The sequence below is a fragment of the Aricia agestis genome, chromosome 9 (genome assembly GCF_905147365.1).
Source record: "Aricia agestis chromosome 9, ilAriAges1.1, whole genome shotgun sequence".
NCBI lineage: Eukaryota > Metazoa > Arthropoda > Insecta > Lepidoptera > Lycaenidae > Aricia > Aricia agestis.
The window spans coordinates 16400075-16427346 of record NC_056414.1 but is presented as its reverse complement, the minus strand read 5'-3'; the positions used below and the strand labels follow the sequence as shown (position 1 = coordinate 16427346).

The 27272-nt window shown below is 37.7% G+C and overlaps 3 protein-coding genes across 4 annotated transcripts in view; 2 read left to right on the top strand and 1 right to left on the bottom strand.

Annotated features, from left to right (window-relative positions):
- LOC121730451 (transmembrane protein 205) overlaps nt 1-8314 on the top strand; it is a 30340-nt gene extending 22026 nt beyond the window's left edge. The window contains exons 3-5 of the mRNA XM_042119485.1: nt 3670-3833; nt 5462-5584; nt 6465-8314. Of these exons, the coding sequence (XP_041975419.1) occupies nt 3670-3833; nt 5462-5584; nt 6465-6626 (449 nt within the window). The 3' untranslated portion in view covers nt 6627-8314. The remainder of the gene's footprint in view (nt 1-3669; nt 3834-5461; nt 5585-6464) is intronic.
- Nucleotides 8315-11888: 3574 nt separating this feature from the next.
- LOC121730182 (protein adenylyltransferase Fic) lies at nt 11889-15028 on the top strand. Its single transcript, XM_042119120.1, has 3 exons — nt 11889-13044; nt 13721-13918; nt 14620-15028. The coding sequence occupies exons 1-3, from the start codon at nt 12023-12025 to the stop codon at nt 14750-14752; spliced, it is 1353 nt and encodes a 450-aa protein (XP_041975054.1). The 5' UTR covers nt 11889-12022; the 3' UTR covers nt 14753-15028.
- Nucleotides 15029-23541: 8513 nt separating this feature from the next.
- The window catches only part of LOC121730179 (kinesin-like protein Klp10A), a 56847-nt gene continuing 53116 nt past the window's right edge, over nt 23542-27272 (bottom strand). For both annotated transcript variants that reach the window (XM_042119106.1, XM_042119108.1), the window contains 4 exons: nt 26865-26977; nt 26322-26430; nt 25299-25473; nt 23542-24346 (listed from right to left, as the gene is read on the bottom strand). In XM_042119106.1, the coding sequence (XP_041975040.1) occupies nt 24210-24346; nt 25299-25473; nt 26322-26430; nt 26865-26977 (534 nt within the window). In that variant the 3' untranslated portion in view covers nt 23542-24209. The remainder of the gene's footprint in view (nt 24347-25298; nt 25474-26321; nt 26431-26864; nt 26978-27272) is intronic.

The window sequence follows — 27272 nt, the reverse complement described above, 5'->3', positions numbered from 1 at the left end:
ATTAATTTCCAATGCGGAACTGCAAATAAATTAATTGACAATAATGCGCAAGGAACCTTCGCGATTAATTTTGAAAATGGAACAACTGAAATGCAAAGAAATTATGCCGCGTCTGGTGCCAGAACTCAAAAGTTAAGAGTTCAAGAACGCCTGAAAAACCAGCTTGTCAAGAAAGTTACTTATTTGTGATTTTGTGAGAAAAAATCTAATATATAATATTTAAATCTAAGGGCCTGTTGCACCACTTCCTGATAAGTGCCGGATAGGCTATCCTCCACTTAACTTGCCAGATAGAGTATGGAGAATCTGTCAAAAAAGTTGTGCATAGCCTATCCGACACTTTATTAGGAAGTGATGAAACAGGCCCTAAATCTAATAATATTCGATTTTTTCTATAAGTACATATTTACCGAAATTTTATGGCCAGATATAGACGTAAGGAAATTCTGGGAGCCCGTTTAGACATTTGAAGATTCACATTGATATAAATATGGGTATACTTATTGTACGGTGAAGACATAATGTATGTACCTGGGGACTACTATTTACTAACCAAAAATTTTAAGTAACTATACTTATTATGATACTGATGCACAGCTGACTCTCCTTTGCCTGCTGCATTGATCACATAAAGGTAGTGTTGTTTATGATTTGTATATCAGATAGTGTTTGTATGTCTTATCCTTGATTATTCGCATATGGTTTTTTTGAGTCTATGTAAATAAGTAAGTTTATTTTGTAACTGTATGAATCTGTAAAATTTGTGAATGTGTATTTGTGTTGCAAAAATAAATATTATTATTATTATTATAAATGGCGTGTATGGCTTAACTTTTACTTGTATGAAGTTTTTTCACAAATATAAAATATCAAGGTAACATATTAATGTTATTATCCTGAGTATAGAAATCCATGACATACTATTATTGATACATTGTAACTACAGTAGTTGCCAATCTTCTTGTCTTATCTCTACTTGCTCGCTATAATTTATAGTTGCAACTTGCAAATTATTCTGGAATATAACATTTCAGCAGTAAAATACACAATTTATTGATATAACAAAGTAACTCAGGCATACGACACAATTTTATTACCAGCATATCTAAATGTGGCGTGCCTGCTTAAAATCTTAAATGAGCTTTAAAATAGAAATATATCTTCATAGTTTTACGTAATGTAGCGTTCTAATGGTCAAAAAATATTAAAATCGGTCCATTAGTTTTGATTTTACGAATTATATTTACTTATCGCATTTATTTATTTGCTCTTATATAAGATATTATGTTTACAGTATTATTATAATATTTAAACGAAATAACGATAATTCAGTAAACATTTCCGAGTAATTTTATTTAGCTGAGTAGGAGAATTATCTTTGGCGCCAGTCAAATTCCTTTAAGCTTAGTGTTAAATGTTTTTCAATTTTATTTTGTAGCACTTCCAATAATACCAACCTTGCGGTTTAAGCAAAAGTGATTGCACAATAATACGGTATTCATTTTATAAAACAGAAGGAGATGATAATGGTTTGCCCTGCTTATTTAATAATTTAAAAAATCAAAGATCTTTATTGTTTTATTAGGTTGCTGGTTGATATTATCAATTAAGAATTTGAAAATAATATACTTACCTAATTATGGTTATACTACCGAACATTCCAATCACATTGTTATGAATTAAACATTCCCCCTCAATTAATCAATTGATTGGATGGACCAGAATGGAGCGACCAGAGTCTAGACTACGATTAAACTCTGATCTTTGACAAACTCACACACATATCTCTTTTCCACGCACACTTTGTAAGGACTCCCTTAAAAATATTTTTAATATTGTGGTAGTAGATTATACTTAATATTATGCAGAATGAAATACAAACATTCATACATGTGGAGCTAATAAAGCGTTGTTAAAAGAGACAGGAACGAAGACAATGTATTTCACTCTATCCTGCGACCGTACGGTATTTTAGATTAGCTGTAAATTGTAATCATAGACATAGATCAAGATAGATACCGCATGTCGCTCCATTTGTATGAAAACGAGCGTGACACTTTTTTATAGCTACTGCGACGTACCGATGATAAGAAAAGTGTCCATTGTCTAGGCCAACGTTTCAATTTTAATTTTTATAAAATTCCGAATACGTGGGAGAGCCATGCTTCGGCACGAATGGGCCGGCTCGACCGGATAAATACCACGTTCTCACAGAAAACCGGCGTGAAACAGCGCTTGCGCTCTGTTTCGCCGAGTGAGTGAGTTTACCGAAGGCCCAATCCCCTAACCTTTACCCTATTCCCTTCCCTACCCTCAACTATTCCCTTACCTTCCCTTCCCTACCCTCCCCTATTACCCTATTCCCTCTTAAAAGGCCGGCAACGCACTTGCAGCTCTTCTGATGCTGCGAGTGTCCATGGGCGACGGAAGTTGCTTTCCATCAGGTGACCCGTATGCTCGTTTACCCCCTTATTTCATAAAAAAAACGTCCGATTTCGCTAGCAGACTTTCGAAAGACGAGCACTGCTCGTCGTTTGGGAGCGCGATATGGCACGCGAAGTATATACACATGCGGTATCTATCATGATCTATGTCTGTGGCTGTAATAGATCTAATCTACGTCTCTAGTGTCAATTTTTCCGTGTATCTGTCAGTCACGATAAGCGCTATCGAAAGTTTCCGTCGTTCGATATCTCGCACTTTGTACTCGGTTCACTCTCTTTTTCGGACATTGGACGCAATAAAAATAGTGTCTACAAATTGTCATCATTATAAAAGCTTCTTTAGGAAGACTTTAGATAATTTTAAGTTGTTATTAAAGGTTGTTACTTATTACGCATGTACTATTGATAGTACATGCGTACTTTGAAGACATTGATTTACAGGCAGATGAAGGAACTACGTAATTTGGTCAGGTCATGTCAATAAAAATCCCAGCCGACAGCTCAATAGTAACATTTATAGAAACTCACCAAATGACGTAGGTCCGCCATCTGTCTTTTTTTATGAAATAAGGTGGCAAACGAGCAAACGGGTCACCTGATGGAAAGCAACTTCCGTCGCCCATGGAGACTCGCAGCATCAGAAGAGCTGCAGGAGCGTTGCCGGCCTTTTAAGAGGGAATAGGGTAATAGGGGAGGGTAGTTATGGGAAGGGAAGGGAAGGGGATAGGGGAGGGTAGGGAAGAGAATAGGGTAGGGGATTGGGCCTCCGGTAAACTCACTCACTCGGCGAAACACAGCGCAAGCGCTGTTTCACGCCGGCTTTCTGTGAGAACGTGGTATTTCTCCGGTCGAGCCGGCCCATTCGTGTCGAAGCATGGCTCTCCCACGTATCTGTCTATGAATCAATTTTTTTGATAGTTCAATATTCATAATATATATTTAGTCACATTTTGCTCTGTACTTGCATTGTGCTTACATTCTGTAAGTATCTACATTCGTGTCAACAAATAACCTCTGTACATCTTCTATCTCTCTCCAACAGACATTTTCTTTGTCCTGCTTCAATTATTACTCGACTCTTCACCCCTACATTTCTACATTTTCGCAAGTCTTCCATACCTAATCCGACTCTACAATAATGTCTTTCTACTCCACATTTTATTTATATTAAATACCATTTATTTGAGGCATCTAAGTTCCATACTAATCTTCAATCTCTTTGCAGGCATCGTGCTGTACTTCTCGCTCCCGCGACACGAGTTCGGCCGGGTGCAGACAGTACTCTTCCCCGTGTACTACGCCTTCAACGCCATCATGAGTCTGCTGGCTGCACTGGCGTACTACCGCACTCAGTGCCTCACGAGATTCGAGAATACGTCCTGGGTACAGGTGAGAATCAAGACTATTATTAGCTTTTTTTTAAGTATTTCCATAGCCGTGCCTCGAGTTGGCAAATCAGAGACACGGACGCTATAAATAAAAGATGAAGAAGAAGACTAGGGTTAGGTTAGGGTAAATGCTCACTTGCTGAAGATGCGGCTTGGACGCGGCGCTTTTGTTGCGCGTTTTTCGCCCATATATCTGGCGCCACGATGGCGCCACACTGAACAGATAGATTAAGCTGACGCAAGAGTGAGCATTGAGACTCAATATGAAAATGGCATGCAATAAGATTGCATTTTTAATGATGCTGCAAATAGTCGAAAAGGTTAAAAGTACTTACGGCCTAAAAGGGCCCATTCACGGCTATCCGCCGTGCGGTCCGCCGGCTTATGCAGGATATTGAATGATGTCGCAGGCCTGCAGCCATGCAGGCCTGCGTCTCCATTCACCATCCTGCATAAGCCGGCGGACAGCACGGCGGACTGCAATGCAGGATAGTTTTAACAACTTTACAGTTGTTACCATAGACGAATGAACTTATAAAAAATAACGTTATGAGACAGAGAATTCGAATTAACAGAGTCTAATGTTCGAAATGTAAATTCAAATCATATCGCTCCTTCTAGGCTTCTAAAAACATAATTAAACACTACTATAAACTTAATCGAAAACAAACAACTGAAGACGGACACTTCCTTATTTTTAAAGTCGGTAATAAATTATGTGGAACTAGCGACCTGTTAGCTAATGTTTAAATGTAAATTAAGGTCAATGTCGCTTGTTACGTATACAGTATAACTTGCGGTCATGCGGTGGTCGAAAATATGAGGTCAAATCGGCGCGGATTTTAGAACGTTCCTCTCTCTTTAATCTTTATCATCACGATACAAACTGAAGCCAGAATTTATAGTACATGTATACATCTACCACAGTCGTGGTAATAGCCATCATCAATTTAGAACAAAATGATGAGAGCATAATATTATAAAATTATTCGGTTAAAATTAAAGCACAATAATAATTGTACTTAAAGATTTTGATTATAACACTGCAAATTGAACGGCAAATACCAAGGTTAGGTATAATAAAATTGCGATTTACAATTCACGCGGTTGCAGCATTGACGAGTGTACAATCAATACACTAATTGCAATTAAATTACTTGTAAAGTTAAAATTAGTTATTAACCGATTACCAAACTTTTTTGTAATATTATGTAGAGATACCACTAGGAACATTTAACTAAAAGCCAGTCTCTAGCTAGCTAGTTAGCCAAGGATTCACCTAGCAGTATACTTACATAAAAAGTTAAAACATAAGGCTGGGACGACACGTGCTTAAATTGCGGGAAACTTAACAGCACCGAAATTAAAATATGCCAGTAATACAATAGAGCTCAAGTAGGTACTTAATTTTTCTTGTCACTTTCGATTTTTAACTCTATTGTTTTAGCACAGTTATCAGGAAATTATTTCGTAAGGAAGTGCCAAACTATGTTACGTAGTTTTACATACTCTTTGCAAAGCTATTTGTAACTTATCCAATGTTTAAAATGAAGATCTTCGTCTTTAATCTTGGTGCATTCCAATTTCAAATGTAAGTATTAAAATTATATATTTTTTTTTTATTTACAGCTAGCACTATTGTTAGTGGTATTCAGCATAGAGGCCTACGTGAGGCTGTGGCTCGTAAGACCAATGCTGCGGGCCAAACATGTTAAGACCCAAATGGAGGAGGCAGCTGGAGGTGGACAGGAGGTGAGATGATAATTGTTTTTTTTTTAAGTAGAACTATATTAGGCGTGTTGTTTTTACGCAAAACAAAAAAAAAACGCAGAGGTTGCGAACCAACATAATCTCTGCGTTTATTTCTTTAATAAAGCTGACTTTATGGCAACTTTATTGTTATATTAATGGTGTAGTTCTCAGATTGGTTGTAAAGATAACGTCACTCAACAGTCACAACTCGTAGGTAGTCATTTATATCATCTCATGTGACAATAATATTTACGCTGGCAAAAGCCCATAAACACCTTTGTGTCTAGTTCAAAACTAATATTTTTGTTTTTGTCTCACAGTCCACAGTAACAATATTATTAAGGAAATCAAAAGCACACAAACTTTTTTACTTCCGCGTTTAGGTGTAAACAATAAACATATCCTTATTATTATACGTGGGAGAGCCATGCTTCGGCACAAATGGGCCGGCTCGACCGGAGAAATACCACGTTCTCAAAGAAAACCGGCGTGAAACAGCGCTTACGCTGTGTTTTGCCGAGTGAGTGAGTTTACCGGAGGCCCAATCCCCTACCCTATTGCCTTCCCTACCCTCCCCTATTCCCTTCCCATCCCTACCCTCCCCTATTACCCTATTCCCTCTTACAAGGCCGGCAACGCACCTGCAGCTCTTCTGAAGCTGCGAGTGTCCATGGGCGACGGAAGTTGATTTCCAACAGGTGACCCGTTTGCTCGTTTGCCCCCTTATTTCATAAAAAAATAATTGAAGTAAATAACATTTAGGACTTGGCGATGCACTGTCGTGGTCCCAAAAACACCGTAATCTTCATTCGCTATCCCTAAAATATTATATTCTCGTCTCTCAGGACTTGTTTAATAATTCTCGATTCTCTTATTCCAGGTCGGCAGCCTCATCCTGGGTGAACTGGCCCACTGCCCCCGCTACATCCGCGTCCTCAAGACCTTCAGGGCCTACCACTCCTCGATAGCCATGGGCACCCTGATCACCCTCGGCTGCTCCATATACTCAGTCATGATCATAGTGGACTCCATGTGTCGTTAGTACGAAATTCCAAATTGAGTGTCCGGAATAATGTCTCGACAGCTCTAGCTATAAGAGGCAGGCATAAATATTAATTTTAAGTGACAAAATTGTGGATTCAGACTGTGCAGTCTGCTAATTGAAATTGTATGTAGTAATTACTAAGGAAATCGACTATTGGATGGGATATACCGAAGGCGCTGGTCGCGATTTATGAGAGATTTGAGATTTTGTTCTGACGTTGAGAATATTTAGGATTATGATACTGTCCTTTGTATTATTGATCACACATAACCGACCTGAGTTCCTGAAGATCTTGTATACAGATGTGCGATTGATGCCTTATGTTACATTATATAAAAAGTATATGCGTTATTGAATTAACAATTAATCCTTGGCATAATATCTTGCCTGTACAAACGTTTGTGACCGCAGCCAACCAATAAGCTGCTTGATTTGTATCTGGAGGCGCGGCAGTGCCGAGCCAAGTCTTCTATCGCAGATCTCGAATAAAAGATTTCTTGCCACATAGATACAATAAGATGTTGACTTATTATGTGTGATATGGTGTGAAATATATTAATAATAAATATTAAGAAATGGTGAATCTGGTAGTTCAGGGTTATTATAAATGTCGTTGGAGTAAGGCTCTGTTAAACATAAAATAACTCTGAACGAATTGAAACACTGGGAACAACTTTTAAAGGGCTATTTTATATAGCCTCACAAACTAAATAGATAATTGAGAGTGTGTACATATAATTATTTAGTTCAGCAGCAATTCTGAAATGTTGAAAAAATTCTAACCGCTTCTAGCTAACTAAACTGCCAGTTTACTACAAATTGTAAATGATAATAATATTATGAATAGAGGGCACATGATTGAGTTCCTCATAATGACTCTATCTGACACTAAGGGAGATCGCAGACGGCACACTCTTCGTGTGATCGAGTCTGCGACGCACATACAGTCGACATAAGTGGCCCTTCTACTAAGAACAATAATAATATTTTTACGCTATTAGTAACTTACAAGACGATCTTACAAGCCATAATTGCTACTATTTCAAGAAATGCACCAGTATTACATACTCATGTAATATTTAATATTATGAAGACTAGATTCACATTTTATACGTATCCTGTACGTTTTGCACTCATTAATGTTACAGCGAAAATAATTTGACTAGGTCTGCATTTAATTATGTTTATCTTTGATGGTCCTGCAGTGCTTTTTATTTTGATCTTACTGAATTATTGTTTCATCTTAATGATAAAGTAAGCAACTGTCTGACGTAATAGGCTAGCCGCAGAGTATCGTCGCAAAGTCTTATCAACTCTTATCTTGGGAGTTGGGGCGCGCCATACGGAAAATTTCGCAGTAAATCTTTGCGCTAATTTAATGCAACTAGAAATTGTATTTCAGGTCAAATATGTTAAAAAAAACGACACGTATGATTTTCTTTATTTTATTGTATTATTAAAACGCACCGCGAAATAAGAACTCTGCACCATTGCAGAGTTCTTATTTCAAATGCGGTGCGTTTTCCCGCAACTCCGGAATTTCAGCGTGTGTAGTCCCAGCCTTAAGAACTTTTTGTCTGTGCACAAACCGAATAAAAAAGCTATCGTTTTATAGATGATGTAGTATTGGAGTATTATATTTTTGTGTTAATCTAGTCAGCAATAAACGTAGAGTGATCGTTGAATTGCAGTATTAATTCTTAGGGTTCATTACATGCTACTGAACGAAGCAAAACGAATTAGGGCTCGTTCTGAATGAAAATTTGATAATAATAATTATGACTTCAGTCAGTAGTAGTGTAATGAACCTTTAAATAGAATGCAGAAGTTTTTAATGATCGCCTAATTCTTTGCGATCAAGCAGCTTAGGTGATAAGACTCAGGTTTCTAAGGAAATTAATTATTTAGGCTTCTATTTTATTATGCAATCCAAATGGCATTGGGTCTTGGAAAGCTAATTAAGATAAGTCAGAAGGGGACAGGGGAAACCGTTGAATGCGGATGGTATTTTGTTGACAATTTCAAAATTGGAAAATAATTCGTTCTCTCCTCCTTTTCAAATTAGGAGAGTGTAACTGTTATTATTCTCAATGAAATTTTATACTTAAACTTAATTATGTGTCGTTACACGTTAATTTTGTGAACAGAATTATAAGAAAGTTTCTAAAAATACTTTTGACGCCGCTTTTTTATCTAGCCCCTTTTCTATTTGGTGCATATTAAAAAGTGCATTTATACGTGTCTATGATCTGAATGTTACAACGTAAGGTTATGTTATTTATTTGAGTTGATGATGATTAAAATAAATAGTAATATTATAGGTAAACAATGAGCGTTTTTTATTTAAGTGCCTCATCATTCTTATACTTTCAGGTGACTTGGTCTAGACTCTAGGCCTTAGGGTCAATTCAGACCGCAACACGACGCGTAGTCTATTGAAATCTGTCAATTCAGTACTTATAAATTATTACATCTACGCGTCGCGTTGCAGTCTAAATTGACCCAGGGGAAAGGGGGACTCAAGAATATGGGGAAGATGGGGACACCTTTTTGTACATGGGCGTACCGAGGGGGGGCAGGGGGGGGCAGCTGCCCCCCCTGGATCATGTTGACGTCCCTACTGAGTATATTATCTAGTACTTTCATCTATAAAAATTAAAAATAATAAAATGAATTTTTGCCATTTCTTTGCAATATAATATTTTTACAACTAAAAATTATTAATTTTTTATTCTTTATAAACACCTAGCTTATAAAAAATCTGATTTGCCCCCTCCTGGCCCAGAATCTGCGTAATTTAACCCCCCCCCCCCCCCTTGCCCAGAACCTGGGTAATTTGCCCCCCCCTGGCCCAGAACCTGGGTACGCCCATGCTTTTCTATTTTAACTCTTATCTCTTTTCTCCTCATCTTACCCAGACTAGGCACTTATCACTATTTTAAAAACTTGGTATTGGTAACTTGGCACTCTAGTACGTAATAATTTACTTACTTAATATCTAGCTACAATAATCTCTAACACCCATTACTATATCAGTGAAATAAATACCTACTTAACTGTCTACTTTTGCTAAAGGAAGGGTATTTATCCAGTACTTACTATTAAAGTATTTCTATGCCGTAGATAAAAATAATATTAATTCTATTAGGGTGAATAGGTATGACTAATAATTGGACAGTACTAGTTACTGGGCAGAGCACAAAAACACTTTATTAAATTGTATTTATTAATGTTGCTTTAAAAAACTACCTGTTTATACGTGGGAGAGCCATTCTTCGGCCGCTTCGACACGAATGGGCCGGCTTGACCGGAGAAATACCACGTTCTCTCAGAAAACCGGCGTGAAACAGCGCTTGCGCTGTGTTCCCTATTACCTTCCCTACCCTCTCCTATTACCCTATTCCCTCTTAAAAGGCCGGCAACGCACCTGCAGCTCTTCTGATGCTGCGAGTGTCCATTATTTTGGACCCCTTATTTTCATTAAAAAAACCTGTTTGTCTTTAAAAATCAGGCGTTCTATTACTTTAATACAGGCAGTTTTTAAAGCAACCATAAATAATATTGTATTTTTGTGCTTTGTCCAATGACTGGTACTGTCCAATCACTAGTCATTTATCCTATATTTAGGACTTTTAACTTGGCAATGGTGCTGCCGTTAAACTCGTCACAGACAGAGCAGGTAATCTTATATCTTTAAACGAGCAAATATATATATATATATATATATATATATATATATATATATATATATATATATATATATATATATATATATATATATATATATATATATATATATATATATATATATATATATAATTGGAATCTCGGAATCGGCTCCAACGATTTTCATGAAATTTACTATATAGGGGGTTTCGGGGGCGATAAATCGATCTAGCTAGGAATCATTTTTAGAAAATGTCATTTTATTCGTGTTTTATCGAATACCGAGCTAAGCTCGGTCAAATAGCTAGTGTATATTAATGTACATTACATCCCGGGATGTATATCTTTACATTATATTAATGTATCACACACACGACAGGTAATGTAATGTATCTTTCCCTACATTTCAATGCTAAACGCCCCGCTTGACGCACATTTCAGCTGCTAGAGTGTTATACAGGTTGTTCTTATTTTTAATGTTGTAATACTATGGCCTTTCGAGTTACTTGCAATTAGATTCACTAGATAGTTCATCAGAAGATGATTCGGATTGTAATTTGGATGCGCGCAATGCGCATTGTTACATATTGTGCCAAAAACAGAACGATGTGGATTGAAGATATTTGATTGAAAATATAGGCTCTAGGGAACAGACTGTCTGCAGTACCTGCTGTGAAGTGCTGTGCTAAGGTAGCAAGTGGCAACACTGTGTGTATCTGTCTGTCATACACATATAATATAATCACAGAAATTTTTGAACACCCTATGAAGAGAAGAGATGTATCGTAATATACAGAAATATATTGAGATGTATTTAGATGTATCAAAATATAAATGTATATTTTCATATAGCTCGGTATCTTAAGATACGAAGATGTAAAAATATACATTATAGCTGCTGTGTATGGTCTCCTGACGATTTCTATAGAAAGATGTATTGAGATGTATCGAAATGTATCGTGCTATAATATACATCTTTACATTACCTGCTCTGTGTGTGACAAGCTTAAGTCGTAACACTGTCCTCCATGGAGGTCAGTACCTACTCAGTGAGCCGTAAGCTATAATGTTGCCATGTAAAAAATTAGCCTTGTCAGTTGTCATTTGTCAATGTTAAACACATAGACTTAAACACCATCTGGAGTTTTTGGGAGAATGTGAAAGAGTGATGTTGTGTTTTTATTATGGTTTTTATATTATTTTCCTAAAATTGTGTTATCTGGGTTTTTAATGTGTAATATTGGTAGGATATTAACCATTAAATATTCGTTATAGTGCACAAGTGTGGGAAAGTGATGTAGTAACCAGAAACGTGCTCTTTTGTGTTCCCTCCAAAACTCCATCAAAAGTTTCAGTAAAGCGTCCTACCACTTTACTGAATCGACCGACTTGACTTCTTGACTGTATTGACTTTATACTTAGACTTTGACTAGACTTTGGACCTGACTGACCTGACGATAATATATAAAAAAATATATTAAAGAATATTGTTTTCCCGCCATAATATTATACTCGACACTGGCCATGGTTATAGCCGTAGTGCCATTATATGAAAAAAAAAAAAAACACCATCTATTAACTGTCAAATGTCAACTACAGCAATGGCCTTACGTGTTTTACTTTTATTTGGTTTTAGAAATCTTTAGAAATGATGAAATCTAAATTATTTGCTGTGATCGGTGATAACTTTCTGTGCGCAAAGATATTAAATCGAAAAATTAGTAAACATGCTATACATAGATAGATCTAAGTCTAGCAAAAAAATGAAGAGTGAAACAAAAAATTCAGAAATCAAGATGATTTTGGAAAAGTGTAAGGCTATCCTGCTTTTTTCTAGCATAATTTGTACGTTTGCTGTTGTTATATCGCTACACAAACTGTTGAACTACGACGTTCGGTTGACGAAGCCGTTTTCACCGATACCAGCGGGGTTATACGGAAATTATTTAGAACCTTATGTGGATCAATCACCCCCACCTAGAAAGAAAGAGGACAAGGCGCGAGATGCCGAGGCTGTGGTGTCTCTGAACGCCGCACTCGATATGAAGAGGATGGGCAAAGATGACAAAGCTTTAAAATTATTCCAACATGCGTTTGCCCTGTCCCCCAAACATGCAGACATATTGAATCACTATGGTGAGTTTCTGGAGGACACGAAAAAGGATATCGTTAAAGCAGACCAACTGTACACATTAGCATTAACAAACTACCCGGACCATTCTGGAGCTTTATCTAATAGGCAAAGAACAGCTAGTATAGTGGAAAACTTGGATAGAGAGATGTTGCGAAAAATTGACGAAAAACGTGATACACTTTTGTCTATTCCCGACAACAATGCGGCACTGTGTAGGGCCAAGAAGGAAGCATACTTCCAACATATCTACCACACTGTCGCAATAGAAGGGAATACAATGACATTACAGCAGACAAGAAGTATATTAGAAACGAGAATAGCTGTCGCCGGCAAGAGTATAGCAGAGCATAATGAAATTCTAGGCTTAGATGCGGCTATGAAGTATATTAACACCACTCTACTGTATAGACTTAAAGACATTACAATGGGTGATATCTTGGAAATACATAAACGGGTACTGGGACACGTAGACCCATTGGAGGGTGGACAGTTTAGGAGGACCCAGGTGTATGTTGGTGGCCACATACCACCCGGCCCCTCAGAGATCCAAAGACTCATGACACAGTTTCTAGAGTGGTTGAATTCGGAGGATGCAATGGACTTACATCCAGTCAGGTAATTTTTAAGAGTGTATTTTGTTAATTTCCAGTGTTTTTACTATGAGTAAGGTGTCAATTTATGATCTTACTCGATTTTCGATAAAAGTACTAGTCAAGATACTTAGCAGGGATGTCAACATGATCCAGGGGGGGACAGCTGCCCCCCCCCCCCTTCCCTCGGTACGCTCATGTGTCAATTAATTTGTTATAATGACCTTCTTCTTCTTCTTTTGGTGTAAGCCTCCCTATTTAGGAGTTGTCAGAGTTGAGGCGAAAAATGTGAACTTATAACGTAAACTGATTGCCATGCAGTGGGCACGGGTGATGACTTCATGCGACCATGCAAATACAAGATATAATAATGAAACAGAAAAAACCAGAACAAGCAAATATACAGCAAAATATTGTTTCTTAGCCTTTAAATGTACACAGAGTACATAAAACTGACCTAAGTAGCTGAAGTTATAGTTTGTGTAGTTATTGTTTATTGATTGCTTTTAATTTACCTGCTTGTTTATCAGGTATCTTGTATAAAATAATAAAAGCTTAAACGATATTTAATTTACAACCAATTTGTTAATCTTTTACTTATCATGTTATTTTGCATACTATTATCCATAAAATAAAAAACACCACCACTAAAATACTTACCTGTCATAGTGTTATAAATCATCATGTTTATTAAATTACAGATACGCGGCACTCGCTCACTACAAGCTAGTATACATCCATCCGTTCATCGACGGCAACGGGCGCACGTCACGTCTGCTTATGAATCTGCTGCTGATGCAAGCTGGTTACCCGCCCGTCATCATCGCCAAGCAGCACCGACATCTGTACTACCAACACCTGCAGACTGCCAATGAGGGGGATGTGAGACCTTTTGTGAGGTAAACTTTTTTCTAATAATATCTTTGAACTAAAATATGGCAATAGCAACGAAACACTAACACTCTAATTTACGAAATAAAGCCTTTACATTAATTGTCACTTCTATATTTACACAAAATTGTGTATTGAATACATGCATAAAGTTTGCATGTATTCGGGACACATTTTGTAGACTTGTGGACAATTTTTTGGACACAGTTACTCTTCCTTAGAAGAAATTGATTCATAGGCAGTTCACGACTACGTCATTTGGTCAGATTAGGTCAATTCAATGCTAGCTGTTATCTGTCACATGGTTTTGACGTAACGCGAACAAATTACGTAGGTCCGCCATCTGGCTTTGAGTCAACTTCTCTGATAGTACATACCAAGGTTTGATTCTGGCTGTCGATTGTCTTGGCGTTTGGTCCAGTAGGTAGTCGAAACGGCGAGTCGAATGACAAAACTTCGTATAAAATTTCAATATTTGTATGAAAATGAGTCCGTCCACTGTGTGGGTACTTTGTTTCCGTGTTTAATTCCTCTCTCCACATCCAATACTGTGTAATGCTAGAACATTGTAGTAATAATTTATATTGATTTTATTTATAATATAGAGTTAAAGTAACCTAACATACATGTTGATTAAAGTAGAACCTTTAAAACAATAATTTTGAAATGTAGTCTTTGCATTACTAATTTCACCTAATAACTTTTTCAGATTCATCGCCCAGTGCACGGAACGGACACTAAACCTTTACTTGTGGGCGACCAGTGAGTACAGTCCTTCGGTGCCTGCTATAGGACACCCTCACATACTAACCGGTGAAGACTTTGAAGACGAAGTGTTATGATACTAAATCATGCTCCGACATGACCAACTAAAAGTATTATCTTATGCTCTCCAAAGTACAACTTTTATATGCTTAAGACTAAGAGACCTCTGCGTTGAGACATCAAGGCAGAAGTCTTATTACACTCGGTTTCAATCTATTTCGATTTTAAGGTAAACAAAAAAGTAAAACTCTACAAAATTAATGTAAAATCTTCCATTGTTTGTTTTTAGGCGGGCTATAATACAGTACAATGTACCATCGAGGAAATTGATTCCGAGGCAGTTGACAGACCAACATCATTTAGTCGGATTGTGTCAATTTAATGTTAATTGTGATCTGTTGGCTGGGTTTGACGTAACGCGACTAAACTACGTAGATCCCACATCTGCCTAGGAATCAACTTCTCTGATAGTACATACATGAAATTTTAATTGGTAAAATTATAGCGCATGCTGAATTTCACATTTGAATCAAAATGAATTGAGACAAAGTATACATTAAAGTAAAATTTTAGATTAGGTACTATTTAATTCTTGAACTGAGGTGCTATAGATGATTGTGTTTAGCTGTTTGCAAACCAATGACGCTGCGAGAAGCAAAAAAACGGCTGACAGATCTCCTACATATTATTAATCCTGTGTATTTAAGTTACCCGGCCCCTAGACAATCAATTTTATTGTAAATATACGTGATATTGCGTAATATTATTGACCGTCTAGGATAGATATTGAACATCGCGCGCCTTCAAATAAATTGCTCGTCTAGAGGCCGGCTTACGGCCATGTCGCACGACGCGGTGCGGCACAGTTCCGGTGTCCGTCTCACCGGACTACCGGCCACACGGTGAGTGCGGCACCGCAACGTTTTTGCAGTACCGTAGCAGCGACGGACTCGAGCTCTCCGCGTTGCCGCCTCATCTCGATTCCGGTGCACGTGCGGTGCAGCGCCGGAGCGGCACTGGACGCGCCGTGTGCCATACCATCCGTTTTTATCCGACTGCCAGGAGGGTTATTATACATGTAGGACATCGGAGCGGCACCGGTCAGGCGCCGTACCGCCGCCGCACCGCATCGTGTGGCATGGTCCTTGGCTGCGTTTCCACCAGAGATGTTTTGCGAGGAATGTGTTTTTAGATCCAATAGCAATTAGCATCGCCGCGCTGAGCGATGTCATGGCAAGCTCACGTCAATGAAGCGATTCTATTGGTTCTCAAAAACACATTCCTCGTAACACATCTCTGATGGAAACGCAGCCTTACCCTGTGATCTACTGTCTCACACGACACACGGCCATGCGTTATGTTGATCCATCGCAGTTATGCGGTTCTCAGCGTCGCGCCGGTGTGCAAAGGGCGTTAGTATCATTAGTCCTAAAGTCTACCAAATTTTCACCATTTTCTGTTTGTGTTGGAATGTGTGTAGCGTGGTTAAAAAAATGTTTTTGGAAAACAAACTTCCTATTAAGTATATTATTTATTAATGAATTTTAAATTGTATCATAATATTATTTCATCTTTAAAATATTGTAAAAATGAATTTCTTATTGCACAAAATATTTATTGATGGTAATTGGGGCAAGATGATTTACACTTTATTACTACTATAGTCTAGTCGCCGGATAAAAAATATTAACTCTAATGCCTGTTTTCACCAACCGCCTCGTAACGCTAAGTGGTCCCCTAGCGGCCATTCAGAGTACTAATCCTTCAAGATTTCACGAATTTTTGTGTGTCACGTTCGTCCATAGAAAGTAAGAACTTTTGCAAAACATTACTTTTTTTAAAAATGTGTTTGTTTTAAGAGATATTTGACCCGCAAAGATCGGTAGGGAACACTTAGCGTTAGGGGACCGTTGGTGAAAACAGGCATTACACTACTATTATTATATTTTAATCGCATTCCAAACTAGATAACGTTTAATTCGTTCGCAACAAAGAGGATATAAACTACGTAACAGTTCGCGAGTGAAAGGAGCAAGCAGCGTTAGAATTAACGCTATGGTCACGCTGTTATATTATGTGTCCTGCAGGCAGGTCTTTAGTTGTGTGGCTTTAACTTGTTAAAATGTTTATTAGTATAAAAAATATTATACCCTTCCATTATTCCAAGATCTGTCCCCTGTGTGTTCTGAGTTCTGACCAAAAAGCACTATTGAAATGTAAATATTGTCAAAAACTTTATCATGTCCTGTGATATTTTTTGTCCTATATATAATTTTTTTAAATATTTGCATTTATAAGCCACCGTGTGATTGTAATTTGTAAGAAAAAGGAAGACATGACTGTAAAACGAAATTATTAATTTGTATAACTCTGAAAGTAATCACCATGGAATTTTTATTTTTATTTACTTACTAGCTGTTCCGGCAAACGTTGTTTTGCCATATAAATAATTTTTGGTATGAAAAATAGATGTTGGCCGATTCTCAGACCTACTCAATATGCTCACAAATTTTCATGAGAATCGGTCAAGCCGTTTCGGAGTAGTACGGGAACGAACATTGTGACACGAGAATTTTATATACAGGGTGCAATTAAACCTACCTGCCAAATTTTTTTTGGGGCTTAGGTATTATTAGGTGAGTACATTAAACCAAAAAAATATTGTGTTAATTTTTTTACAAGAACATATTTTATCCCAAAAAAAATCGATGTACTATGGTCACTTCATAAGTTAATAATAATTGCGATATTGCGACCGAGCTAAGTACATCGCGCCGCACAGATATCCACTATCCAGCCGAGACCGGTTATGCGTGGGGGTGACGCGCCGGGTTGGAGGCGGGATACGTGGGAGAGCCATGCTTCGGCACGAATGGGTCGGCTCGACCGGAGAAATACCACGTTCTCACAGAAAACCGGCGTGAAACAGCGCTAGCGCTGTGTTTCGCCGAGTGAGTGAGTTTACCGGAGGCCCAATCCCCTACCCTATTCCCTTACCTACCCTCCCCAATTCCCTTCCCATCCCTACCCTCCCCTATTACCCTATTCCCTCTTAAAAGGCCGGCAACGCACCTGCAGCTCTTCTGATGCTGTGAGTGTCCATGGGCGACGGAAGTTGCTTTCCATCAGGTGACCCGTTTGCTCGTTTGCCCCCTTATTTAATTAAAAAAAAAAAAAAAAAAAAAAAAAGGCCCGCCGGTCGCCGGCGACCGTTTAGTACCACGCGCGTAGTTGTATCTAAGCTAACACGTAATTATTTTGTTTGTCACGGCGCCCCCGGCCCCCGCGCTTTAATCTGTTACAATGTACCCTAACCACGATCGAGTGTTATGAAATGTGGAGGCATAGGTGGAGGTGCTACATTTTGAGTGGCGAAAGTTTACTCGGAACCCAGAGACTGTACGAGCAAGAAAGCGTTCCTCGTCTTCGTAACAGCTGATTGATGATTCTCGAATGCAGCAGCTGTACCCTGAATCTGAATCGCGAGACAATCAAAGACTCGGATTATGGACAGTACGCACTTCGCAACACCTGCACACGCCTAACCAGCCTCGAAGACATGCCTCTGACGAGGTTAAAAGTGAGAAAGTTGTGCTTAACAAACTTTTAAAGACAATGTGCAAAACGCGCTAGACTTTGCTTAGAGCAAAACGGATTGCAGTTTGAAGTCGTTTGAACTATGCTAAGTGTAGACAAGATGGAAGTAAATAAGATTTAGAGGTGGGTTGTTTTGATTTTTATTTTTTAATTAGTTGTACTGTGTACATAAGTTAATTGATTTTTTAAATACGCCTAAATGCAAAGGATGTGGTTTAGATTTATTATAAATTTCTAAAGTGCTTATTTTTCGTAATTAAAAAGTTGTAATTTTCGATTCTTTTGATGTGTATCTATCAATTAATTTTATTCTAAACATACCTGTCTACGTCCTTTACATTTGACGGTTCTAAGTTCGTCAAAGTATGAAGTGCTTGTACTATTATCTATTCTGTGGTATGAAGGGAAAATTCGCAACTTATGATAATAACAAGAATGCAGTGACGGATCAGCCCTTAATCAAATTAAGCCATTTCCCAGGGCATCACGTCTGAGGGGGCACCAGAAGAGTAAAGGTTCAAAGACCGATTCTAGTTAAGATACGGATAGGGGGCCCACATGCATGGATTGCTTAGGGCATCAAGTAGTCTTAATCCGTCACTGCAAGAATGTCAATGGAAGGGCGGGGCCGGGGCGCATGTGTCCATATTTTGTGGTGTTTGGTAGGATAACTTTCGGAGGCTATTTCTCAAAATTTTAATACTGAGTAATTATAAAAGAAGAATTACGTGTATTATTATTTTAAACAAGGATCAATATATCCAAATTTGGCAGGAAGGTTAAATTGCACCCTGTATAAGATATAATAATTTTTAGGTATGTACTAATTGAATCGATGATTTCTAAAACAACATAACTAACATTTTTGCCGAAATCGAGTTTATAGCGATTTTGGATTTAGTCTATGGCCATTAATAAATTGTGCATTAAAACAACACAATTGCTTTGCGTTTTCTATGTAAATTGAACTACTGAAAATACCGCTTAGTGTTAGAACAACATAACTGACTGACATTTCTCTTCGGTGATTGTTAGAACAACACAAGTGCATACAATGGGGATTGTCCATTTTTTTTTAATTTTGCTCATTACAAAAACATTTCGAGGAATAAGGTCAGTGATCGTTTTTCTGTATTTAAACGAAAAAAATACCCATTAGTTACTTATATTTTTTAACAAATACGTTTAACCTTTGTTTGACCTTCAATGGCGTAAATTAGCAATAAATTCGACCAACATTACGTTTCGAACTTTTGATACTTACCGATAAATATAAAAAAAAATTAAGATATCAAAAAGTTAATTTCCTATGTCCTGATACCTTTTTTATACCTGAAATTTTGGAGTGGCCAACCACAACAGTAGAAACTGTAGATGAAGTGGGAGATGATGCATAACTATAAAATCATAACATTATGTTATGATTTTAAGATTAATAAAGTTGAATAAATATGAGTATTTGAGTTATTATTTTATGTTACAGTAGTTTCTTGGGTATCAAAACAACACAAGTAACAGATTTAATGTCAAAAGCACATAAGTGAAAAACTTTATTATCCATTTATTTATACTAAAATAAAATAAAAAGACGTATAAAAAAACATTATTAGGAGCTATATATACAGAAATATAAAATATAATATACATAATTATATATTACTTGCATTATCAAAAATTATCCAGGTTTTTGTGTCTCCTGAAAATTTTACTTTTAGTTACTTATGTTGTTTTAGAAATCATTGATTCAATTATAATCATTATATCAGCACAAAAACCACAGTATTGTCTTCCCAGATTCTGAATATTGTTTTGTTATTCGAAAAATAAAAAACTGAAGTATACCAGACTTCATGTTTTTACAAAACATTCCTTATCCAGGTATTACGTCAGATTTATTCCGGCTTAGATTTCAGGGTTTTAGGATCCTACTACTTTAAATGGCCATTATGAGGGTAGTTTACATTTTCATTCAAGTGAATGTTGAAAACTTTATAGGCTCAGGGTATTATCAATAAAAGAAAATTATAAATTTCTATTAATTTATTATAATGTGCGGATGTTAAAATATATTTTATCATCAGTAAGCGTCTCGACTGCGGCTTCCATGTCCGTTGTCTCCTCAGTCGGCTCAGTCCGACCGTGTATCTCACTTGATATACACCAAAAAGAACTCGCGCATACTATCAACAGAATACTATGTTACTAATGACATTTAGCAATGTTCATTTTTCTGTGAAAAAGTAGACGATATGAAAAACCAAATTAAAAACTTTCATGTGGTTTTTCATATCTTCTGAAAGACTTCTATTAGTATTGACAAATAAATCAAGAGAATCCATAGTCAAAATCGTGGCTTCAAATTGATAGAAAAAGTGTCAACAAACGTTCTGATGATTCGCTTGTGGTTGGAACTTGGAATTAAAAAAAGTTGAGTAAAATTACTTTCAACAGGTGTTTATCAATTGAAATACGCAGTGGCGACCGCTTTCTTGCGACGACGTCAGCAAGGAGCTCTGATACAGAGCGCTGACGTCTCATTAGTACATTTTGTAAGCGCTATAGAAATTCTGTAAGCCACCCGTTACTGCAGTTTTATGAGCGACTAAATCTTTTGTCCAATTACATATTATCGAGGTTAACAATTGCATTTTGATGTCGCTCGCTGCTCTTTACATGATGCAATCCTAATTCTATAGTCTGACAATTCAAGCGCGACCCCATTTTAAGTTAAGCGACATTTCGTCTTCTAGCACCAGTAAATTCTAAGAATTTGTAAATTCAAATCAATTCAAAGAGTTTGTGGAAATCCAACAAGTTACACTATGGCAGCCTCGTGTTGGCAGTTGGGTCCACTAACTCCGACGGGTCGCTCGAAGCAAATAAAAAAGACGTACAATTTAATTTTTAAATACATTATAATTATTATCACAACGTAATAAATAAGTCGCATAAAAAAGGAAAAAAACAAAATGAGTTACACGAAAATCTCTCGTCCTTAATTAGTAGTTTAAAAGCTTTCTGTCTATTAATAATTACATAGTGTTTTTAGATTTAAAAATACTCTATGATTTTAAATGTAAAAATAAAGGAAAGTAAGTGAAGATATACGGAAAGTCCTCGGTTTGGCGCCAACGCGACGCCATTACAAACTATGCCCTAGCCGCCCTAAGTGAAAACACTGCACTGGTTAAATTTGCACTTTCAGTAGTAGCTTACATAAATTTAGTAATAAAATTAGTTATACTGGACTCGGGTTACATGTTCAACGGCTGCCGTGATCATTCAACTAACTTAAATCTAAGTCAAAGGTTTGGACACGCTAAACAAAATCCTTTGTCCTAAACGAATAAAAAAATACTTTTACACTAAGATCAGTCAAATAATATAAATGATGAAGAGAAGAAATGAAGTGAATAAAAATATTGGGTTCCGTAAAGCGACTTACAAACTTTTATTACCCGTCGATCGTGGAAAAACGAGACACAATAGATATTCTATTGTGTCTCGTTCGCCGGTGAGCGTATGGGGCTTGATGAATTAAAACGTCATTTATGTAAATCTACAATTTCCAGTACATGGAACCCTATGTTAAATCTAATAATTTTGTCATCTGTAATCACGTCTAATGTTCAAACTGAGTCACAACATCACGAGTATTCAATATTTACATCTCTTTAATTTTCAACAATGGCAACAAAATCCAAACGTCAAAACATTCGAGAGGGATACAAGTATGATATGACATTGCTAACGATGAGCGACGAAATTGTCTGTACTATACTCCACTCGGGCTAACAAGTCGCTAGCGGTCATTGACTCCCTGTCAAAAACTTGTCATTATCCATATAAACCGCGATTGACAATGAAGTGTCAGATATTGTCAATCGTGGTTTTATATGGAAAATGACAAGTTTTTGACAGGGAGTCAATGACCGCTAGCAACAAGTTAGCCCGAGTGGAGTGTAGTCGCGGACTAACGAGGTGTTTACACAGTCGACTTTAACCTGTCAAATAGTCATTTAAAGTTAGACTTGAGGCTTTGGTCGCACCGGTAAATTCACAACAGTGGCATTGGATACTAGAATATCATTCTCATTCAAAAACTATCTACAAATTTAGACGTAGGCCTTCAGTTAAATGCAATAAGGTTAAGGGTCACTTACGGTTAATAATAACCTAAACATGCACGCCGGGCGGTCCGTATGTCTAACTCCAAGCAGTATAAGCGTTGAAGACTTACAAACACCTGTGTATCATACAAATCAACATCTATACTAACTATAATACGTCTGGACAGGTTTTTGGTCCCGATCTGCGTTCGGGACCTCTCGTTAACGTTAGCGGGTATCGTTTTGGACGAATATTGAGTGTTTAATTTCATTTCAATAGGCCAGCTACATAAAACAATTTGTCCAAATCAAATGTAGCTAAACATTTTTTTCCAAATTGACTCAAAACTTTGTATTTAAGCTTTAAGGTTGCCCATAGCGGTGTCGAAGTGTCGCCTCATTTGGATTTATGTGACGGTTTTAGGATCGGCTTCTGAAGCAATTTATTTACAAGTAGGAACTTCTTGATAATATTTCAACAACAATTAAATTCAGCTGAAGCCCGTCCGAATGAACGGGTAAGACACAAATATTCGTATAACGAACTATAAAATTTTCTTCAATAGTACTGAATCATTATAGTTGGGGAGGGGAAGAGGCGATTTCGGTACAAGCTCGAGCGTGTCGGATTAAGCTTGTATAGGCTTCCGACATGTGTCTATAGTTTGTGCGTTTTAAGATGATATGGGTGACAGTTTTCATATTCCTTGCTACGGGTTTTTTTACAAGAAAACTTATCATGGTATAGAAATCAGATTTTTCACGTGGTGGGTTCAATTTTTTTTTAAATATTGAAATGTCATCGGATCTATCAGATTAAGATAGGAGATGTTTAGTATACCCCAAAGAAGCTTCCATATAAAGCACTGACGATTCAAAGGTTGGGTAAGCCTGTAGGGACATTTTAAAATATAAAAAAATAAAGCTTCATATTTTCCTAACTAAGCTTCGCAGATATTTTATTTTGCACTAAACTAAATGATTTAGTCCTTGTTGTATAAAATATATTTATAATTTACCTAAATAAGCAATTTTCTGAATATATTTTCTTTTTCAAAACTTTAAAATTGCTGCAGTTTCCGAACCCACCGCTAAAATAAAGAACTCTCTTATTCTTTTTTTATCAGTTTTACCTAATGTAAAAAACCTACTAGGTCTCCATGACGCTCGAGACTATACAATTAGCACCTTCCCCTCCCCTACTATTACTATGTTTAATAAAGTAAAGACTAAACAATAGACAAACATTTTTTACAGGAAGGTGATTTGTGATGGCCATTTCTTAGAGGCGTTAATAAAAAGTGAATAAAGTAAATTATATGCGACATAACATTTAGTAGCTCAAAAAGTAGACAATTTTAGAATAGCATACAATTTTTTAAACGAAAGGAGTAATTTTGAAATAAAAAGAGAGCATATTCGAAATTTAAAATGCCACTACACAATGACAATCCAGTACTTATTAACTCGTTCAATTGCAGAAACAAAACATAATATCTAGCGACTGTATTTTCCACATATTTAGTAAGCAATTGTTTTACGTCATATTTGCTCGCTCACGGTGCTTACGCGTTATGTGCGAGCAAGCAGCATGATACAACATGGCCGCCGAAATTATCTCGGGGACGCAACTTGCTCGCTCTCGCATGCTTGCTTTATGTGCGAGCGAGCAAGCATGATACAACATGGCCGCCGTAATTGTTTCGAGGACGCGGCTTGCTCGCTCTCGCGTGTTTGCTGTATGTGCGAGCGAGAAAGCATGACACAACACGTCCGCCGTATATTTCTCGGGGGGCGGGGCTTGCACGTCGACACCTCTCGAGGCGGGCTAGTGGCGCGGCTGGATGCGGCGCGAGATGTGCTCCTCCTGCGCCATCTTAGCTCGGAACTCGGCCACCAGATCGCGCGATTGCGCCAACACGACCAGCTGCTCGTTCAGTAGCTCCTCCCACTGCGCCGCGTACGCTGAAATAAATTATTTATCGTTTTATAAATATAAAAATGGCAGCAATTCGTACTTACTCGCTTGCACTAATATTTCGGGCGCGAGCTCAGAGGAATTATTGCGGGACAGTTGAGCAAGACTTAGCAACGTTTTTTGACAAATCCTCGAAACTCCCGTTCGAAGTATATGTGAGAGCGAGTAAGCATGATGTCCAGCTTTTTATTACTTGCTATCTCTTCCACCGTGACGATTACGTATTATTATCCAGTTTCCGCTAACAAGCTATGTTTCGATTTATTTTATTATTCGTGATTATTATTGATGAACATTTTCTTGTGTTTTATTAGTTGTGGATGATTTCAGTTATGATAGAAACAATTTCGAATAAATTTTGTGTTAATCAGTTCTTTGATATTTTTATTTACTTTTTATATAAAAACTAACGCGAATTTTGGACGTCTATTTGCAAATTTTGTAAACAGTTAAGTAGTTATTTGGAATACAAATTTTGATTCTACGTTTTTGATAACATTATGAGTTCATGGCGTATATGAGATCAATTCGGGCTGAAGCTATGTTAGGATGATGTATCACACCCATCATTTGTCGCGAGCGCGGCGTCCGCCCCCATCGTAGACGTTTACTGCGTCCCGCCCACACGCCTGTAACATCACAACTGCCATCTTTCACTATCATTTTTGACACTGACTGTACATCGGCACACCTTGGCAGAGTCGATGTAACCTATGTTTTATCCTCTACTACTAGCATAAGGATTAAATTTAAGGGAAACAAAAATATTTAAAAGCTATGTCGTTTTTATACACGGCAATATTTAACAACCTCTCCTAACATCGACGAATTTGCTGCATATCGCTAACTGCACGTTCGTCACGCACGCACAGTACGTACAGCATGCGCTGTGCCCGTCTCTCTCGCACCCGCACGGCACACGTCTGCCGTCTCACTCACCGTCCTGGTCGTAGTCGACGTCGCGTGTGACGGCGAGCAGGTCCGCCGTGCGCTGCAGCGTGTGCAGCATGTAGTCGGAGATCGCCTTGTGGTTGTCGAGCACCTCCTCCTCGGCGCGCTGCAGCTCGTCTATCGCCTCGTGGAAAGTGAACATCTCCGCCGACATGTCGCTCTCCTGAAATGTGGCGGGTTGTTTTACCACATCCATGATAATTGATAAGTGCTGGATAGGCTATCCACAAGTTATCTGATAGATACTCCATAATTCATCTGTCAGATACGTTGTAGATATCCTATCCACAACTTATCAGGAAATGGTGAAACAGTCCTTAAGAAAAATAAAAATTTTGTTAGCTAAATGACTTAGTTAATCAAAAGACGCTGTAAATATTTCACTACATAGTCGTAAGTAGTAGTAGTAGTTTCGGACTCGAGTGCTGTTTTTAGTTGATTTATAAAATTGTTTCCATTTTTAAGAAATTCATAGTTCATGTTTTTATCGCGAAGAGGTATTCATTCGTACCCCGAAAGAGACAAGTTGTGAAAGGTTAAAAAAAGTTGTGAAAGGTTAAAAGGAATTTTTAATTTTTAGTATGTTTCACGAGTTATTCTCGTAGTACCAACAAGATTTTTGTTAATAAATACAATCTTATATCATGGGTTTCGGGGGCGATAAATCGATCTAGCTAGGAATAATTTTTAGAAAATGTCTTTTTATTCGTGTTTTATCGATAGTCGATAAGCTGAAAAATATGACATCTATTTCTCTGAAAATCTATTATCTGAAAAATATGATATCTCTTTCTGACATCTATTGGCGAATAATAATACTATTTTGTGAGCTAGTTGCTCACAAAATAGTATTATTATTCGCCAATATTTTGTTGTATTCGCCAATGTATTGTTTTAACGACACAACAGCATATAAAGCTATTCCAGCAGATGGTGTTGTTAAGTAACACGAAGTCAATGAGTGTTTGCTATACCCAGCAAAGCTCGGTCATCCAGGTACTATATACTTACGTTAAGACTCCTGAGATGTGCGAGATCATGTGCTGGCTCCATATCGACGTCAGCGGGCGGCGACTCGGCGCGCGCGCGACTGCCGTCCGACGTGCCCAACTCTTTCACTCTGTAACACATTCAATGATAATTAAATTACGTTATATAAATGCGCACAGCGACTGCCATAAAAAGAAGAGCAGGACTAAAATGGCTATAGCAATCGCAATTGACAACATTAGAGTTATGGAATGTCCATTGCATATGTTTATCCCATTCATAAGTCAGTCGGTAACTTTGCAAAGTAGCAGCTTACGCGACGCACAGCTGCTCTCAATAAGCGTCAATACATTGATTGCGTTTTCGTATCACAGTCATGATCATGAATACAGAATGTTTTGGGGCGTGGCAAAATTAGAACTAACACCCACTTGTAAAAAGTCACTTGACTCTTGAGTGACTGATGTTTTGACATTTCATATCATTTTCTGTGGCAGCTATTTAGCATTCACTTGTCCAAAGATCCTTGTAGGCATGTAAATGTAGTCAGTAGTCAGTACTCACCTGTCAGCATACCGCAGCGTGTTGAGGGAGTGCTCGCAGGAGGACATGGCGGGCGAGATCATGGCTATCATGCACGTCTTGGACTTGTCGCCGATGAACGAGTCGCGGAGAACCTGAAGACAAGTAGTAAATTAATCAACAGTTTTGAGAGAGCTGCAGCGTTTGTTACACTATAGAAGGCTCGATGTAACGAGCTATAACAACAATATCCCCCACTAGATATTTAAAAAGTATATAAAAAATGTTTCTTTTACTACTGTTTTTATGTGCCCAGTCCAGCCTTGAACTTGGCTTGACCATGTAAAGGAGGTGACAGACGTGCGAGTAAGTACGCGGACTTATGGCTCGACGATCATAATCGCCTGTGTGTCAGCAAAGAGCCGCGAGCCTGGGGGCATGGTAATCCAG

Coding starts and splice junctions, on each gene's coding strand:
- LOC121730182 (XM_042119120.1), top strand. CDS start 12,023: ATGCTATACATAGATAGATCTAAGTCTAGCAAAAAAATGAAGAGTGAA. Junction 13,045..13,720: donor ATGGACTTACATCCAGTCAG/GTAATTTTTAAG, acceptor ATTAAATTACAG/ATACGCGGCACTCGCTCACT. Junction 13,919..14,619: donor GATGTGAGACCTTTTGTGAG/GTAAACTTTTTT, acceptor TAACTTTTTCAG/ATTCATCGCCCAGTGCACGG.